The sequence below is a fragment of the Pagrus pagrus genome, assembly GCF_965226575.1.
Source record: "Pagrus pagrus genome assembly, chromosome: 8".
NCBI classification, from domain to species: domain Eukaryota; kingdom Metazoa; phylum Chordata; class Actinopteri; order Spariformes; family Sparidae; genus Pagrus; species Pagrus pagrus.
The window spans coordinates 11,012,432-11,030,964 of NC_140192.1; the positions used below are offsets into that span (position 1 = coordinate 11,012,432).

At 41.3% G+C, this 18,533-nt stretch overlaps 2 protein-coding genes across 4 annotated transcripts in view; both read left to right on the forward strand.

Moving 5' to 3' along the window:
• Positions 1–351: 351 nt before the first annotated feature.
• On the forward strand, positions 352–8,415 carry LOC311261875 (uncharacterized protein). The gene is made up of 19 exons (XM_084360888.1): positions 352–405; positions 3,144–3,169; positions 3,280–3,314; positions 3,410–3,441; positions 3,807–3,900; positions 4,024–4,088; positions 4,183–4,234; positions 4,319–4,411; positions 5,111–5,139; positions 5,822–5,858; positions 5,964–6,042; positions 6,283–6,313; positions 6,460–6,520; positions 6,607–6,691; positions 6,813–6,850; positions 7,062–7,105; positions 7,191–7,259; positions 7,643–7,801; positions 7,913–8,415. Exons 1-19 carry the CDS (start codon positions 397–399, stop codon positions 8,027–8,029), a joined length of 1,155 nt encoding a protein of 384 aa, XP_084217014.1. The 5' UTR covers positions 352–396; the 3' UTR covers positions 8,030–8,415.
• Positions 8,416–11,407: 2,992 nt separating this feature from the next.
• Positions 11,408–18,533, forward strand: part of cltcl1 (clathrin, heavy chain-like 1) — a 29,205-nt gene continuing 22,079 nt past the window's right edge. For 2 of the 3 annotated variants that reach the window (XR_014623125.1, XM_084359779.1), the window contains exon 1: positions 11,409–11,754. Coding sequence is in view for 2 of the 3 variants with exons in the window: in XM_084359779.1 (XP_084215905.1) it covers positions 11,713–11,754 (42 nt within the window). In the remaining variant the exon portion in view is untranslated. Of the gene's footprint in view, positions 11,755–18,533 lie in introns of all 3 variants that reach the window. The other variant, XM_084359778.1, reaches the window with a different exon arrangement.

Sequence of the window (18,533 nt, forward strand, 5' to 3'; positions counted from 1 at the left end):
AATTATTTCTACTTAATAACAACTTGTTTAGCTCCATAGATGGCTTGTTAATGAAAGTTAATAATTAATTTCACCTTGTGTTCGCAGATGGAACACAAAGGAGATGCTATTTACCATTTACAGCACAATATGTCAAATTCAGTTGGTTTTATGGTCATTAGCGGGTGTCAGCAGGGGAATTTGGAGCCATGTTGGCTCTGTGCGGTGGCTGCAGCTCATTGCAGCAGAAGGTGAGGCTGTCTGTGACACAGGTAGGAAATGCAAATGAGACCAGTTAGAGCTGCTCTTCACATTCTCACTGTATCGCTCACTCTCAATCTTCAAAACCATTTGCATTCAAGAACGGAAACAAAGACATTTCCTCATGACTTGAGCTGTGAGACTCGACCCCAAATCATGACAATGGTAAAGTACTGTGTTTTATTTTGGTCATTTTTTGGTCTTACATTCTGTTAACTTTGGTTGGAACGAGAAGGAAGTGAGCAGGTGTTGTCGATGGTAGAGTTTGAGTGTAATCCTCTGTAAACTTTCCATGTTGTTACATTAATATTAGCAGTTTTTCTTTTGGAGTTCTGAATAGGGCAAAGATATAATGGCTGCTACCCTGTTAAAGTTGTGATTGTGCAGGAGTGTGAAGGCGAACAATAAAAATACTCCCCAACTAGTGTTTGTAGAAAACCTGAAAGTAAATACTGCACACCTACACTGTAAGATCCGACAAAGTGACTACTTGAAAACATCGAGGTAACTCATTGCCTCAAAATGACCAAGAAAAGACTTTACAGTCTACTTTTCAGTTGTTAGAACTTTGTACCACTTAAATGTAATGGTCTTTATTACTCGGTAATTCAGAGGTAATCTGTTTCCTGACTTTTTCAAAGTAAATGTTTAAATTAACAGTGTACAGGCTTCAGTAATGTCCTCAGTTATCTTGGCTGAGCTTTCTTTTAGGTTTGGTCTTTGCATCAGTCCTCCATTAATCAGTTTTCTTATTTGGCTAAATTGAATTTATTAGTGAGTTTAATTGGACATGTTAGAAAATTAGAAAATTGAATCACAGTTGGTACAGGTCCTCTTTTTGATATGTTTTAAAGCATCGTCTGATATGAAGATTAAGTAGAATCTGTGTTTTTATCTGCAATATTAAAGTTTTAACCTTTTGTAAATCTCATGTTCAGTTAAATTGAAAATCTAGCGAGCAAAAACATAGATATACACATTATTTGTTTCATGTAGTGTCATGTCTGCTTGTAGCTTTATATTTAGCCTGTCACTGGTGCTGCTATCACTTTCCCATGATGCATTTCAGACTCTTTTTCTCAGTAAACATGACAATGCAGTATTGGACATGGTTCACTCAGAGATGGTGTATGAGTTCAGTCTGCAATGTGTCATGGAGCGAAAGATGATGTTATCTGATAGCAAAAAAAAAATACTGTCTCTGACTGACTATCTTTTAAATCTACATCATACATAGATATTGTTGTGTATAAGTGATATTGAACTACAGGCATATTCAGCTTCAGCTCTCACGCGATCCTTTGTGTTGACGTGATATGACTGATATAAGTTCCCCCTCGTTGAGCGTCAAACAACTCATGCAGATAAAATGTTTTGTTGTTGTTGGAGTGGTTGTGGTTGTGGTTATGGTCCATGCTGAAAAAAGATATTTAATTTATCTATGCATTGTAATTCTCTGTTTCAAATACACGGTGTCTGCAGCACATACAGTATCTTACTATCTCTGCCACGGTATAAACATTCGAAAACCAGTCTGGTGACTGTTTTTCTAAGTTAATATTTTAATGTAGTTACTCGTGATAAAACACTATTTCTATTGTCTGAATAGTGAATCATTTGAATGCTGTTCACTGAGTCCTTGTTTGCATCAGATTTCACTTTATGGTCACATGACTCTTTCCTTTTTCCTCCTGGGCCACTGGCAGAACTTTTCACTGAGACTTGACAGATCCTTTATGGGAAGTTATAGACACAAAGGACAACACCGTTGTTGTAAAAGTATTTTTAGGATTACTGTGTAAGGAAACAAAACATAAATAGCACAACAGTCATGCGGTACTTCCCGTCTCTCTTTTCATCACCTGCTCATCAGCTTCAACAGCAAGTTGATAAAACCAACTGTTTTCTCCTGTTTTCTGACATTTGGTGTGACAATGTGTGAGAGATAGAAGCCCCGCAGTCTCTCCCTCTCTCCTGTCTGCCTATAATAATTTACTTTACATCAACACTTCCTCTACAGCCGCCGGCCTCTGTGGGAATGCACAGATACTGTACAGATACGCTTCACTTCCTGATTTTGCTTGTTGTGCGTGTTTATCTCCAGCTCCTGCTGCCAACTTCAGTTACAGTTACACCCCTTCAGATGAACTCTTCTGTGTTTTAACTGATCATTTTGAACCATTTCTGTTTCAAAACAGCATTGATTGTGAATTTAATACAAAGATTAAGTTAATGGGAAGATTCACAAGGACTAACACTGGATGTCTACCCTCTTATTTAACATTAGACAAATGTAAGCAAATGGCCTAATAAGCGATGATAGTTTTACTCAAGTAAAAATAGTAATACTGGAGTGTATGAATACTCTGTTACAAGTATGAGTCATGCATTTAAATCTTAACATTAACACACTCAAAGAGCCAAGAGTCAAAGTACCCATCATGAAGAATGGCCCGTTCTAGAATAATTAAAATAACAATATTATTATTCATATTGGATTAGAATTATTAAAACATTAATGCAGAAGCTGGAGCTAATTTCTTAACTCTATATAATGCTTTTTATCTTATTTTAATCTATAATAATACATCTAAATTGGATTTCTAAATGTCCAAAGTCACTAGTAACTATGGATGTCAAATAAATTTAAAAGTACATCATTTGCCTGAATTGTTGAGGAGTACGGTAGCAGAAAAAAAAAATTGAACCTGAGAACAGTATTTGAGTTAACATCTAAATAAGCTCTATTGTTCGTCATGGTGACCTTCCCCAACGAGCAGCCACTGACTCAGCTCTGATGATGAAGCTGATCAATAACTTAAAGTAAATGATTACCAGCCTGGAATGCAGTAAAGTTTATTTTGCTGATGTTAAATCTCATCTGAGGTTTCTGTGTTTTTCAGAGCTTCTTTGGAAAACTGAAGAATCTGTAAGTATTGCGACCATTAGCAAAACCTCTTTAGGTTTCCTGTTCATTTGTTCTGCATGAAAAAACAAACAAACAGTACTCCATCATCTTACCTCTCCTCTCTCCGTCAGGCACAGTGGACCTCCAGCTCCACCCAGAAGGACAGGTGAGATGTAACCTCACCCTTTTTTGTCTATGTTTCTTTACTGCATTACAAGCTTTATTATCTATCAGCATCTTTTTTCAATCCGTCTGTTTCAGATGACAATGCCGGATGGCCACAGGATGAGTTTGTAAGTAGATATAAAACAAGTTCATAAATGTGTGTTTTTACTTACTTCTAGGAATTAAAAAGTGCAGTTCCCCCATTGTCCTTTGCAAAAGTGAAAACTAATGAACAAAGCAGAGAGAAAAAGAAGAAGAGTGCATTGTTTTGACACATTTAAATCCTGAGCTTTACAGGTCAGACGTTGGTTCTTCATTTTTTTCAAATCCGGCTCTAACACTGTATCCTTACTTGTCCTCACATGACTTTTGGGAACTGTAAAATGCAGACATAAGGCTTCTAGTCTTGTCCGCTATGGTTTTATTTACCTCAAACTAATGTCTCAGTATCAATGACTCCTTGTGAACTGCTAAATGTTTGATCTACTGGCAGGATGACGAGGAAGGTGACATGTATGAAGCGCCTCCCTGTGAACTCAAGGCTGCGAAAGTCCCACAGAGACAAGTGGAGGAGAACGTTTATCTGGGTAACACCACTGAGACATTATAGATAGGGTTAGGGTAACAGCTCAAATCCCTTCAGCATAGAAACCTCTGACAACAAAAAGCTTTTCCCCTAAAATGATGTTCCTTGTTGCTACCTCCTGCAGAGAGGACGTCCAGTCCTGCTGTTCCAGGGAGGCAGCCTCCTCCACCCAGACCAGTCAAAGCCTTGGTAACAACAGGAAGTCTGTTTCTGTGTTTCTCTGCATCTGTCAAACATGTTTTAAGCTCTGTTTTGATTAAATAATCTCACCTCTGTCATCCAGAGACCTCAACAACGTCCGGAGAATTTCCACTATGATCACAACAACAGGAAGCGTGAGTCTCGTGTTACCCACCTGTCTTCATCTCTTTATAAACGCTTTCTTCAATATGATACAACCACATCTTCCTCCCTCACAGCACCTGAGATAGACAGAACTGAGAAGCCTGGGAGAAAGATGATGATGCCCCCTTCACCCGTCCGCCCACTCCCTGTGTCCAACACTGAGGAAGGTGCGGTAATCCAAGCACAAATAGGCCTTTCATTGAATTGACTCACCAGCATGAAATGACTGTTGATTGGGGGGGGATATGTTGCTGCACACCTGATCTTTCCCAGGACAACATCCTCACAGCATAGAGACACATTGTGTTTAATATTTCGAGCAGCAACAGCAGTTTGTTGAAGAAATACAAGCAGAACTGGGTAGTGTGAGTTAGGCAGAGATTGCAGCTGCGGCTAAAACAAAGAACACACTGCCACCCAGTGTAGTGCCATTAAACTGCACCTTGAGTGCCTCAGAAACTCAACTTCATTAGCAAACTGATTTTAAACTTTTAACACCATTAAAAGTCAACAAACACTCATTCCTGGCAAAAAACATTGTCCCCAACCAGCCCACCAGTATACCACAACAACACAGTAAAACTTTATCAGCAGTTGTGTGAGTTGTCACAATGGGCAGTGTTGTTGTGTTTGGTCTTACATTGCGTCAAATGTCTCCGTCTGTGATATTAATAATGTAGGAACTTCCGGATTGACTCAGTTGCTGAATAGGTGACACATTTTATCGGTTACCTGTGTTTGACTCTACTGTTAACTGTCATTTATTAAAGCTTTTATAGGTGCCGATGATGGTAACCAGCAGCAATAAGCATGTATGATACCACAACAATGCAAATGACTGGCAGTATTATCGTTCTGCATTTCAGATGTGTATCTGGATCCAAATGAAGAACAGGTAAGTTTAACTTACTAACATTTTTTTTCCCTTTTGTAAGACGGGTCCATGCATATGATTAATTTCCTGTGTTGTAAGGGTATGTGCCTATGTTCCTATGTCCTATGTTTCATTAAAGCCTTCATGGGGCCACTGAGCAGCTTTAGCCTGAGCAGATACAATGTAGGTGTAAAGTCTGGTTAAGCAGCCAAGTGTCGGCTCTTTGTTATGATTCAAAGACAAACTTAGGTTCCTCAGGTCAGGGTTACAGAACGGTATCATCTTTCAGATTTAAGTAGAACTAAGGCGCTTAAAACACCATCTGATATTAGTTCACTTAGGGATCAACCATTTATAGCAAATTGTTATACAGTTAAAGTTGGCAGATTGGCTCTGATCTACGAGGAAGATCTCAAGGAATCAGAGCAGCAGGAAGGTTTCTGCCTCCCTTCACGAACTCTTAGCTAATTCAACAATAACAAAAGCTTTTTACATAAGGAAACGAGAAACGATACTCGAGTAACAACAAAGTAATAGAAGTGTGGCGTTATATTAGTCATGCGACTTCAGGGCTCTGCCTGAAGTGTAACTGGGCTTCTACAGGAATGCTCACCCACTTTTTCTCCCATTTCACCAACTGTATTGACAAATATGCCCCCATATGTTGTCGATATGTGATCGTATTCGTCGTTTTGTTTTTCAGGAAGACAATGATGACCTGTATTTGGAACCTTCAGCCGGTAGGTTGATCGCACTTCACAAGAACTAGATGCTCACATTGATGATTAGACCACAGTAGCTGTAGTATCGTCAAAAAAACAGCTATCGTTCTTCCCACCCCTCAGCTCGCCCTCCTGCCCATCGTGAGCCGGCTTGGGTGCCTCCATCTTCCAAGCCAGCCCCTGTACCTCCTCCCATCCATAGGTAAGTGCACTTCAACCTGGTTCAAAGCAGCTTTCATGACCAAAGCATGGTGACATGCACTAACCTGAAGCGGCCTTGATATAATCTGTCTGTGTAGCTTCGTACTCTTTGTCACATCAGACAATGATGCTGCTGTGTTTTTGCAGCAAAGTGCAAATGAGGCAGACATAGTAGTGGCATGATATAATAAATTCCTGGTAATAAAAATGCAATGAAAATAAACCTTCTCTCTGTCTGCAGGGTGAAGCCTCCGGTTCCCAGAGCTAAGTCTGTGAGTGTGTCTCTTCATCTCAGTGCTTAGTCTGATCATTTCCTTATGCTAAGCTCTGTTCTCATTTAAAGTAAGACTGCCAAGATAGAGGCTGAATTAGAAATGGAAGTTTTCATTTTGACTCAGTATTTTCATTTCCTATGTAGGAAATTAATCTCCATCCCTTTCAGAGTTCACTCTTGCCTCCTCTGAATGATGTAAAAACAGGTAAAGAACACATTGACTGTATTTGTTAAAATATCAGTACAAACCACATCTAAAAGAAATTAACGAAGACTGTCTTGCCTCTGTAGCTCCTCGGGTTGAAGCAAGACGTGCCACATTACCTGGCATACTTCATCAACCAATTCCCAAGCCCCCTCCGCTAGTCAAACCCGTGTAGGTGCAACAATATACATTCATTACCAGCTTGTTTTTGCACTTGACCTCATCTGCAAGTGCACGCATACACCAAATGTAAATGCAGTGGATAACATTAGTCTTCCTGTCTTTATTCTAGCCCCCCAAATCCTCCTATGGCAGACACTAAGCCTGTGGGTAAGCTCACATTTAAAAAATAAAAAAAAGTTTTTAAATCCTGAGGACAGCTGTGATTATTTGGGGTCTGCTTAGCTTTTTCTTTTAATATAATCCAAACATAACATGGATTCTACATTACTTATTTCTTTTTAACCACCTCTCTGGTGCCAAATACAGATTTCCCTTGAAACATTGCACTTGAAACATAACCTGTTTTCTATGTTTCCAGCCCCCTCTGTTGGTATGAGGGCACCCAAACAATCTGGGAATGAGGTGTGGTACTGAACTGCATGTAAAAACTAAAACAAGTTTGTGAGAACTGCTTTACTGTTATTGATATACTTATGCCATATAACAGGACAAGGAATGGTTTGCTGGAGACTGCAACAGAAAGGCAGCTGAGGAGCTCTTACTGAGGGTCAACAAGGTAAACAAAACAGTTCAGTTTAATGCTATAATAATCTGCTAGTGATGGGAGAGTCATTTCGACAGCAATCAGCTTTTATTTCCAGCCAAGCAAACTCTCGCCAGTGGCGTTGCACAAACAATGAGAAATCTATTAAGCGTTAATGGGCGTGTTTTTGCTGACACTCAAAAGTCAAACGTGAGTCAGACATCTTCAGGGCGTCCATTTACCTCACTTACTCTGTATAAAATGTTCAGTCTTTTCACATTTCCTCAATTGTTCTGTTCTCTTACACTTACGTTTGGCCCTTCCTAAAGCTTTCTAAACGTTTCCTCTCCATATGTCTTTATATCTTATTCATTGTTTCCATTTTGCTCAGATTTTCCTGCTTTTCCTTGTTGTAGGACGGTGCCTTTCTCATCCGACACAGCTCAGCCCAGAGCACCCGGCAGCCGTACACCCTCGCCGTGCTCTACCAGCAGAAGGTCTACAACGTTCCCATTCGTTTCCTGGAGGAGACGCGAGGTTACGCCCTCGGAAAAGAGGGCAAGAAGAACGAGGAGGTGAGGAAGAACTAGTGGGCAGCAGGAAGGAGAAGACAAAGGGAGGAGGATTCTGGAAGAAACGCAGGGTTTTTATCTAATAACCTCTCTCCATGTGTCTCTCCCTCTCAGATTTTCGGCAGCCTCGATGAGATGATTTCCCACCACAAGAATAACCAGCTCCTTCTGATAGACAGCAAGAGCCAGGCCAAGCACACAGCATATTTAACCCACCCTGCACGCCCTTAAAACTACACTACTAAAACTAGACCACTATGAGCTGTATGAGGATGATAGCACAGTTTAAAAATACTATAGGTCTACTGTGTGTCCCCTCAATGGAATTACAGCTCTGTGGCATAATTTAAACAGCTAAACTCCTGTTTTTTTTATGTTGTTTATTAATTGAAATAGACAATGTTAAGTTCTGATGCACTGCAAGCGTGTCAGAGATTATGTGAATGTACCAAACAGTTGCTTCATGACACTTTGCTGCCACGTAACATGAGAGATGCTTGAACCTCAAAACTTAAAGCTGAGCAGAGATCGTAAAGTTCTGAGTTTCCTGTTTTGTGCCGCGTCGTCGTTTCAGCAATACTTGCACAAGGTCAACTCTTGGCTAGTGAAAAAAATAAATGCGCCAGTGTGTTACTGTAACAGTCATTGGGTCATGACGTTTCCGCCTTTGCATCACTTTCTTTCACTGACTTATAAACATGCAAACTGTATATTTCTGCCGTTGTAAGACGTGGAACTACATCACAAGCCTGCAAATCTGCAGCCATTTTTTCAGCCATGCCTCCATGAATCAGTTTGGTGTGTATGTTTTCCCTAGTAGTTTAGTTTAATGTTTGATTTTAATTATAATGTTTGTTACACGTGTGTTTACAGTGGGATTTTGTAGATACTGTGCAATACACACCCAAAGTCAAATACATCTGCTTAATATTGTTTTCTTAAATTCATTTTACCACTGTTTTCTGTATTCACTGTCTCTGACCAGTAACCATCAGGTCTCCTGGACCAAGGTCTTCATTTGGGGTTTCTGTGGTGTGTGTAGTTCATTTAGAGGATTTAGTGCATCATGGAAAGTTGATCCTTTGTGATAGATTCTCCTCAATGAGGGTCAGTGTGGTGAGCTGAGGGTTTGTGGCTTTAAATGAGACACCAGCTGTTTGTGTGTGTGTGCGTGTGTGTGCGTGTGTGTGCGCATGCGTATGTGTGTGTGTGTGTCAACTGCTTTCAAGTGACCACTGACCAGATGCTGCTGGTTACACCTGCTTCCTGTCGGAGTGAAACCACCTTCTCTGTGGCTGAACTATAAATCCTGGATCTGTCAGCATACAAGATGGCAGAATCGCTTGTGCATGATTTAACTCCAAGAGCGTAAAAATCAACATTATATATCAGAGTTAAATCTATATTTTAATCATCATTATCAATCATGGGCTGATCAGTGGTATCAGCCCATTATGTGGCAAACAGCTCTCCTGTCACAACTTATCAACTTGAAATAACTGCCTTTAAAATTTAGTGCAAAGCATGCCAAATAGTGGCTGTGATGTGCAGTGCAGTTTCAAGCTGTCTAATCATATTTCAATACAGGCTCTGTGAACAGTCGCTGCATGTATTTGCATGTAGGCAGGTGGTGTAAATGAGCACTAAATAACTTCCTGGAGCCAGTGTAATTTGGCAGGTGGGTGTAAGGCGTTGCGTTGCTCTGTTCCAGGATCACTGTTAGGATGAAATACTGATCTCAGGTCAGGATCTTGACCTCTTTTTTCTTTCCTTTCAAGTCTACTTCCACAGATTAGCACCTTACTTTAGCCCCCTGGTCTGTGTTACATTTCTATAAGCCTACATGCAGGATTTTGACCCCAACAACAGTGCGTTGTTTGTAGCTCAGCGTGCACATCTTACTGAATCACTGTAACAATAAAGTCTTTTTTAAATTTGTTCACTGACTTGAATTCCATTTTAAGTTGTTGTTGTTTTTGCCTTTATTTTTTATTGCTTTTTTTTTTTTTGCCTTTATTAGGTGTCAGGTATTAGGTGTGAGCAGAGACATGACAGGAAATGAGAAAGGTGGGAGATAGCATGAAACAAAGACCTTTCAGTTACAAACCCAAAGACCCCAAGTTAAAGATTTTCATTATAAAGTTTGGTTATATAACAGATAGAATAAACTATAACAACATGGAGACCTATTGTCACTGGTCCATCAATGGGTAAGTAACAGATCTTAACATAAACGCTGCTTTATTAGCCATATAAAATACTTAAATCAACAGTAAATACGATGAGTTTTTGTTCTTAACTCGTCAGTGTATTGATAGGATCAAGTAGCACGTAATTATTTCCTTCCATATTAAACTTAATCACAATTATCAGTTGAGGAAGTTTAAATTATCATGTGTGAGTCAGATCCTTTAGAGCAGCAACAACCTGAGGATGTCTCCGCTGTCCACATCCTGGATGTAATACTGACTCAGTAGTGTCATAGGACTTTTATTTTAGGAAGGAAGTACTTTCATCAACAACCGCAAAGTGACAGCTAAAAGCTACATTTAAATACATTCAGTCATTATCTACTCGTCCCCATGCTGATCGAAAGTCAGGTGAAGTTTCTTAGTCCACAAAACGTTTCTGGAGCTTCACAGCAAAACAGCGTTGATGCATCCTACTATCCAGTGGGGACTTGTGTCTAACAAACAAACAAACAAAAACAAAAAATAAATAAAATGGCTGCATGTGTACAGCTTGTTCGGTGTAACCCAAGTCCCCAGAAGCCCCAAGACAATTGATTTAAAAGATCTTTTTTTCAGCCTTCAAAGCCAAACTCTTCGCAGTAGCTACTAAGCTAAAAGTGTTAGCATGAGCTCAACCATGCGTTGAAGGTGTAAAACAAGTCCCCATCTACTTCAGTCGTTTAGGAGAATGCTGCAACACTGTTTTGCTGAGAAGCTCCAGAAATGTTTCGTGGAATAAGAAACTTCACCTGACTCTCCATCAGCATCGAGGAGAGTAGGTAAAAACTGGATGTTTTATTTTGGGGTGAACTTATCCTTTAAGGTTTTAAATGCCTTTAAACTTAATACTGAATTTTCAGACTGCTTCCCATTCTCTCCCTGAGCAAAAATGTGTCCATGACAAATTTAGTGAGATGCGTGACAGAAATAATGTTTTAAACTTATTCCACTGTGTATTTCCTCAGTTGTGCACAACCTGCTGCTCACCAGGGGTAATGAAAAGATGATGATGAGAAGAGGAAGAAAAGGTGCAGCTCCTTGGAAAAACACTTTGATACGTCAGCATTTTTATCTGGTACAAATCTATGCGTCATCCATGCAACACACTATTTTTTGGGGGGATGGTGTGTGTGTGTGTGTGTGTGTGTGTGTGTGTGATTTTGTAGAAATCATGCAAAGGTGGGGCGCTTGTCACGAGCCCTGATTTCGAAGTTGGTGGAAAGGAAGGGGGAAGGGGTTGCGGCGGAGGGGTACAAAGTGCACATCCGACCGCTTGACAGCTCTGAGAAAACTAAAACCCACGACACGGACTGCTCGTGCGAAGTCATCACTTACAATAACTCGGCGCGGATTTTCTTAGGACAGCCCCGTATCCTTACATGGCCCGCGGAGGAACTGGTTGACGCACGCGGCTCAGTCAGTAGTAGTTGGAGTGGACTAGTTTTCTTCGCGGAGGTGCGGAGTTTTTGATTCAGGACTGGTGTAGGGGGGCTGCTGAATGGGAGCAGTCACTGGATTCGTGTGATACCAACGCCAGCCGCCCAGACTACCTACTACTGCCCATCGTATTTGACTTTTGGGGACGTTTAGGGCACAAACAGAACAAGAACACCTTTATTCCTCCTGCTGTCCCCTTCCCCTTTCCTTCTTCTCGGATTCTTCTGAAAGAGAAATCCTCCAGAAATGGCTCAGATACTGCCGATACGATTTCAGGAACATCTGCAGGTAAGCACACCGCAGAGAAAAAAGCCCTAAAATGATCTCCAGCTCCTTTCTTTTTGCGCAGCTCCTCGCCCATGTAGATCCGCACTCACACGGCACATGTCGCATTTAAATGGTATCTGAAATAGGGCTGCAGGGTGGTGCTCAATATAGCTACAGGCCTAGTTTTCTCCTGCCGGGCAGATGATGACTTGTAAAAAATTGACCAGTCAGATCGGATACAGCTCCAATGCGGACCGGTGCGTGTGTGTGTGGATACGCCGCAGTTTTTCCCTTCAAGTGGAAAAACGCTGCTGTCATTTTCAATCCGCGCCGATGCAAACTGCGGTGTTTTGACACTTTTTTTTTGTGTTGTTGTTGCAGACAACTGAGCTCAGCTGTTGGTGGTTACATTGTAACTGAGCCCTGAATGGCACTTGCACTCAAGCTTTGTGGCTACCATGTTGTTGTCATGTCCTGCAGCAACACACTCCAACAACAACACCAGCACCGGCCAGTGCGTTACTGACTTAAAAACACCACAATGTATTGATACTGTCATGCTGAGCGAGGTGTTATGTTTAGAGTAGGTGTGTAGATGCATTTATGTTGCACTCACTCACTCACAGCAGTGGGAAAAAAATCAGAAAAAACTGCATCTCTTAGCTGTGATGCAGCACTAAAGGCCAGAAAACCACATTATGTGAGCGAGATCTTTATTGCAATAACCAAAATCCCACATGAAATCTAGCTTCATATGACAGCATCAGCATTATATTGATTTGGTGTGTCTCCCAGCTCGACTTGTGGTGTTTTCGTGCCAGAGGAGCATCTGTGCAGCTTCGAAATGATCAACATCACAGAGGAGCAAAGGGCCTGTAGTGTTTGGTTGGCAGTCTCTTGGTGGAAGGAAAAAAACAACCTAAAATGCCTCTTTAAGAAATGAAAACAAACAGCCAGCTATGTGGTCGTCTGTGAGGAACTGTTTCCACCATGGCCCCCTTTTTCCCCTCCGGTTTGGACTCTGATAATCATTGTCCCACGGCAGACCCGGTGCTTTGGTGTCTTGCAGCCAAAAGAGAAACTTTGTGACGCACCCCTCCACCTCCCCTCCTCTGTAGCCTGTTGTTATGGTAACAGCAGGCAGTGAAATGGCCTTTCACTAGAAAAAAAAAAAAAGCCCCCACCCCCCTCTGTCTCTCTGCTCCCTTCCTCTGGCCAGTAGCCCCACTTTCGTCGGCCAAAGATCCTTTATCCACCAAAAAAACTGTGCTGGCTAAGAGAGCTCGCAGGCCACCAGGCTCCTCTCCTCAATGACACGACTGCTGCACGCTGATGGAGAGCAGTGAAGTACCTGGCAACGTCTGGGTTATTAGTTCAAACAGCACATACCTTTCCCCACATCTCCTAAGAAAATCTCGCCTTGAGACAGTGATAAGCAGCAGACTGCTCTACGTTCCACCACTACCGTGAAATCCCAGCTCTGCCCTAGTCGTATCCCTCTGTGAATCTAGGTGGCTCCAGCAGAGTGAAAAATGCTTGGAATTTGCAATCCCAGGACTTTGGGCCTCAAGTTGTTTAGCTTTTTTTTTTCGTGGCCTGGTATTTACAGCTCTGTGTTTGTAGTCTGGGCCGGGGTTCAGGAGCGTAACATCGACCTGGCTACACAAAGAGGTACCAGCCTGTTGAGCCAGCGGTTTGAAAGAGATAAAGAGCAAACCAAATGCTCCAGATATCTTGGTTGTTTCAATCAGAGTTGACCTAAAAATGAAAATTCAGTCTTTGTCTACTCACCCTTATGTCGATGGAAAGTCAGGTGAAGTTTCATAGTCCACAGAAGTATTCTGGAGCTTCACAGCAAAACATCATTGCAGCAAAAACAAAAAACACCCAATAAAATTGCTCTATTTTGCGACCACTTCAGATCAGTCCTGCGCTAACTCTTTTAGCTTAGCAGCTACATTGACGATTTTGACTGAAAAATAGCTTCTTTTCAAATCAATGTGGGATCTCAGGGCTTCCAGGGACTTTGATTACACCGGACCAGCTGTATGGACCATTTAATGTTCTGTTTTTTAACGTTTTAAAACAAGTCGCCATCTACTTCAGATATTTAGGAGAATGCTGCAATGCTTTTTTACTGTGACGCTCCAGAAATGTTTTGTTGACTACGAAACTTCACCCAACTTCCCATCAGCACATGAGTAGATGATGCTCAGAATTGTCATTTTTAGGTGAACTTGTCCTTTAACGCAGCTCTGGTGTTAAATGCAGACGTGGAGGCTGAAGCCTGGATCTCGGAGCTGTTGTTTAACCTGTGAGAGATTCAGCTCATTTTCTGCCTCCACACCAGTAGCTTTTGCTCGCCTGCCTACCTTACACTGTCATTAACGCTGAGCTGTGTGGTAGCGTCTGCCTCCATCATTACTCTTTGTCCTCCCTGCTTGTTTGCTTTAGTATGATTTATGATCCAAGGTCCACACTGCGTATGAGGGTGTCAAAGTGTGTCATTAATTGACCAAATGGATCAGTGCCCTAGTTGGATGTGTGGAGCTGAATGTAGGCTACAGCACTATGGCCTCCAAACTGTGTTTTAACTTGTGTTGGATTGTGTTGGTGGCAAGATGGAGGGAGACAATGACAGAGAATGGTTTGTCGAATTATGAAAGTGCTGAAGTGCGAGTCATTTGCAGCTTATGTGGCTCTGCTGCTCTCTGTCAGTGCAGCGGCCTACGTGTTGTAGCAGCTCGTGTAAGTGCAAAAATGTCCTGCAGCCCCGAAGCGCCCGAACATGGTCCTGTCGAGTTGAGTTAGGAGAGTCCAACCTGCTGCTCTGCGGCTGTTTACAGCATCCTGGCGTGCAGCTGTTATCTGTACTGATGAAATGATGCCACCGCGTCAAACCAACGGATGTGATAGGCAGATGAGGTAAGCAGGCCCTATTTAAATCCTGCAAATCGCATCAGGAGAGGAAGCAGGATGACAGAACAGTCTACCAGAACACATCTGTGAGCAGTGGCTGGTCACCAACACTTCATCATGAATGCATCGAAAGAGCAGTCGCTCACACACATACACACAATATGCACATTGTGTCAGCGCTTTATGTTAAATGAGTCATAGACAGTTAAAGATGCAGTTACTGATTTCAGGCTGCAGCTAACGGTTACTGTCATTTACGATTAATTAAAGCAACATTATGTAACTTTTTTTTAAACCTTAAAATAACAGCTTCAGAATCATTTTGAGGGTACAGTGTCTTGTAATAGGGTGAATGGTGACTCTGTTTGAGCCACTCCGCCCCCCTGTCACTTGTTTCTGCACTGTGTAGTATGAAGTTTGCAACACATAACATTATTTTATCATAGTGAGTTGTGTCTGAAGTTGTTATGGGCCTGGGATTTGTATTTATTATTTCAGTGGTGTTGAAACTGAGGGGTGCCAAATCGCACAAAATGCCAATTTCTGCATAATCTGACGATGATTGATTTTTCCAGGAGTTCACAATTGAAAGATAATGAGTTTACTTTGATACATGACAAAGAAAAGCATCAAATCCTTATGTCGATTTTTAAAATAATTTTCTATTGCTTGTCTAATCAATTAATCAACTAATTAGCTCAACATTGATTTTTTTTGTGGCCCTTTGTGGGCAGTAGGATACAAACTCTTAAACACAACAGTGAAATATTATTACCTTTGCTAAATGGCAAACATTTATTTGGAGTTCATATCTCATATTTTTAGCTCTGTTTTGGTCTTCACTACCTCCGTAATGCTGCACTATATGTTCACCAGCTCACACTAACTCTGTCCTCTGTTTATTCAGCTTGGCAGGCTGACAATAGACCAAAACAATGAGCTGAAAGACACTATGAAACACTGCTTTTGCTCATTCATTTGCTGAGGTTTTTACTATAAAACATGAATAAGAGCAGCCTTAAGATTTTTCTGGTTACGTATAGCAACACCTCCGCGTCTTTTCGCTTCATTCCTCAGTTTAAATTGTTTGTGTTATCTCTTCCTGAACCCAAAAACCCTCATCTGCTGATGCAACGTGTCAGTGTCTCAGCAATGCATCCACCCAGTCTATGACTCACCAAATACCGTCAACGCTGTATCATCAGTGAAGTTCGGCTGCCTTTGTTATCGTAATGCTGTTTTTGTGGTTATTTATCTCAGCTGTTTAGGCAAGAGGACTACTAGGAATCTGTGTATGTGAAAAATGGACTACTGGACGTAGTTTATGGGTCACTGGAAACAGGAGGTTGTAGTTTAAGTGTGATTTTAGTCTGGAATGTTCTACTGAGACGGAGTGTGGGGGGTTTTCTTCCGGTGAGTCAGTTGCCCCACCCTGAACCGTATATAGCCAAAGGCCTGTGTTACTGGAACTGCACTGTACAGACCTAGCACTCATCCCTCCTTCTTCATTCCTCAGAAAAGGTACATTTATCACCCTGGCTTTTCTTCTTCACACTGGTTCTCTGCCAACACCCGCCCTCCCTTCGTTTTTTAGCAGGATGCTGGACTGTGTCTCCAGCTCTTCCTTTCACTCCTGTCCTTATCTTCTCCCCCGACTATCTTTATTGTGGTTCCCCCCCCCCAACTCCTCCCAGAGATAGTTTTGGCAGTCTTGAGGAGATGCAGCATATGGCTCTAATCCTCCCTCAGGTCTTCTCTGTGGCCTTTTGTAAGAGGCCTTTATCTTGCACGTCCCCACAACTTCACAGACTCCAAGTGTACATTGAGTTGTGGCTGAGTGGTATGATTGAAATCATTATTACAATATTAATAAGGATATCTTCTTATATTTATATCTATTTAAGTATGATTAATGTATATAACATCCTATATAAAACAACCAAAATGGTGCAAAGCTGCAACAAATTATTATTTTCAGTATCAATTAACCTACAGTAGAAGCTGTTTTCTTGAATAAACAGTTGGTCTATAGGAAGTCAGAAAGAAGTGCAAAATGCACATCACAGTTCTCAGAGGCAAAGTCTTAGAATTGTTTATTTTGGCAGTCCAAAACATCCGAAACATTTTCTGTTTCAAGTGCAACAAAATCAAGAGAGAAGCAGCGACTCTTCACATTTATCTCTTGTTTCTGCTTGTTTAGACTCATTCATGTGGACAGTAAAGATCATACCACTGCAGTGTGATTTAGCTTAAAGCTAGCGGTCATAAAACCAATACAATGAACTCCCTTTTTTCAGTGTTGTTATTTATTACCCCTTTTGTGCCAGGGAAACAAAGAAGTCTTCATTCCGAAAAATAACTGAACGGTTTTAAAGTCATCTTTAAAAAGGTACAAATTCGATCATAGAAATGAATGAAAAACATTTTAGCGTTTATTCATAAGAAACATCGGCCACTGCTGTTGGTGAATGTAATCATAATTACTGAAAGGCCAATAGCAGACAGCAATGCGAGTCAAGTCAGATTAAGCAATCACAGGTTCGGAAATATCAAAAAGGCAGGGGTATTGTTGCCACAGCTCAACGAGTCGTTCCTCTACTTCACTGTTCCACCTGACAGCAGCATCCTTCTTCCTCTTCGCCATGTTTACATATAAGCGTCGGAGCACTCTGTCATCCTGTTGGTCAACGTAGAGGAACACGTAGTTTCATTTTTCTTAAGATACAAAAAATTCTGACATGCTAGACTTTTTGCCGGGTTGTTGTGGAGCATCTGAGATGCAACGTCACTGTTCTTCAGTTATTTTACGCTACACTTCCGTTCGTCATTCCCAACGTTGGCCTGAACTCGTGTTGTCTGATCCCGACATTAGAGGAACTGCAGAGTTTGGTGATAATTCTCTGCGGGTTCGTTACTGAAGACTCCTCACACATTAAAAACAGTGATTTGATCCACTGTCAATATAAATAAATATTGATTAGTTCAGCTTTAAATGATCTTCCGTGTGTAGTGTAATGGAAAATCTAAAAATGCTATTTCTGGGATGTAATTAATGAAAGAACTTTGCTTCTCTCGTTGGATCCCCTCTTCCACCCCCGACTGATGAGCGCTACATCCTTCCTGTTTTGTAGATGACATGATTTAAATGGCTCAGCGGTCATGATTTGTTGTCCGGCTCTACCAGCCAACTGCGGGATAGTGCAGTCCTTGTGATGAGCATAAGGATTCCTTTCCGCTTGCCTCAGACTGCATAATGCAGTCAGTTCAGTCATCAGAGGGAGAGAGCGTGTTTTGGTCTGTCCTCTCAGTTCACAGTTAGTTTGACAATGTGCACAATCATTCCTCTGTTCAGCTGTTAACCTTGGTGGAGTGTTTTTCATGGGATTTAGTTCTGATAAGATTTGACACAGCAGGAATCGACATCAGCTCTTTAGCGTTGGGACTTCTTCTCATTAGAAAAGTAAATATACTGAATAATGAATCTGATTAGCTGACGGTGGTTTATTAAAAAAAAAATCTAATTTATTCTTAGTTTTGGTGGATCTCTATCGGGGATTTTGGTTAAGGCTGAATAATCTACTGATAATTAAACTTGTTCACAGCTGGTTGCTTACATAGGGAATTAACTGCAGTGTCAGGGTTCAATTACAGGCCCTGCTGAACTAAAGTAATGCTGTACTTCAGTGAAATCTCAACATGATGATGGTCACAATAATGGCAGTGAATGGGAAAAAAAAGAAATCTGTCATCTAAGATCAAAATTCTTCAGTAACTTCAGGAGACTATTAGCAGCTATAATAAGAGTGTAAAATAAAGCTCTGTTGAGTTAACGTCCTGTTGTCCGCTGTGTGCCCACGCTTGTTCTCTGGCTCCTTGTACCA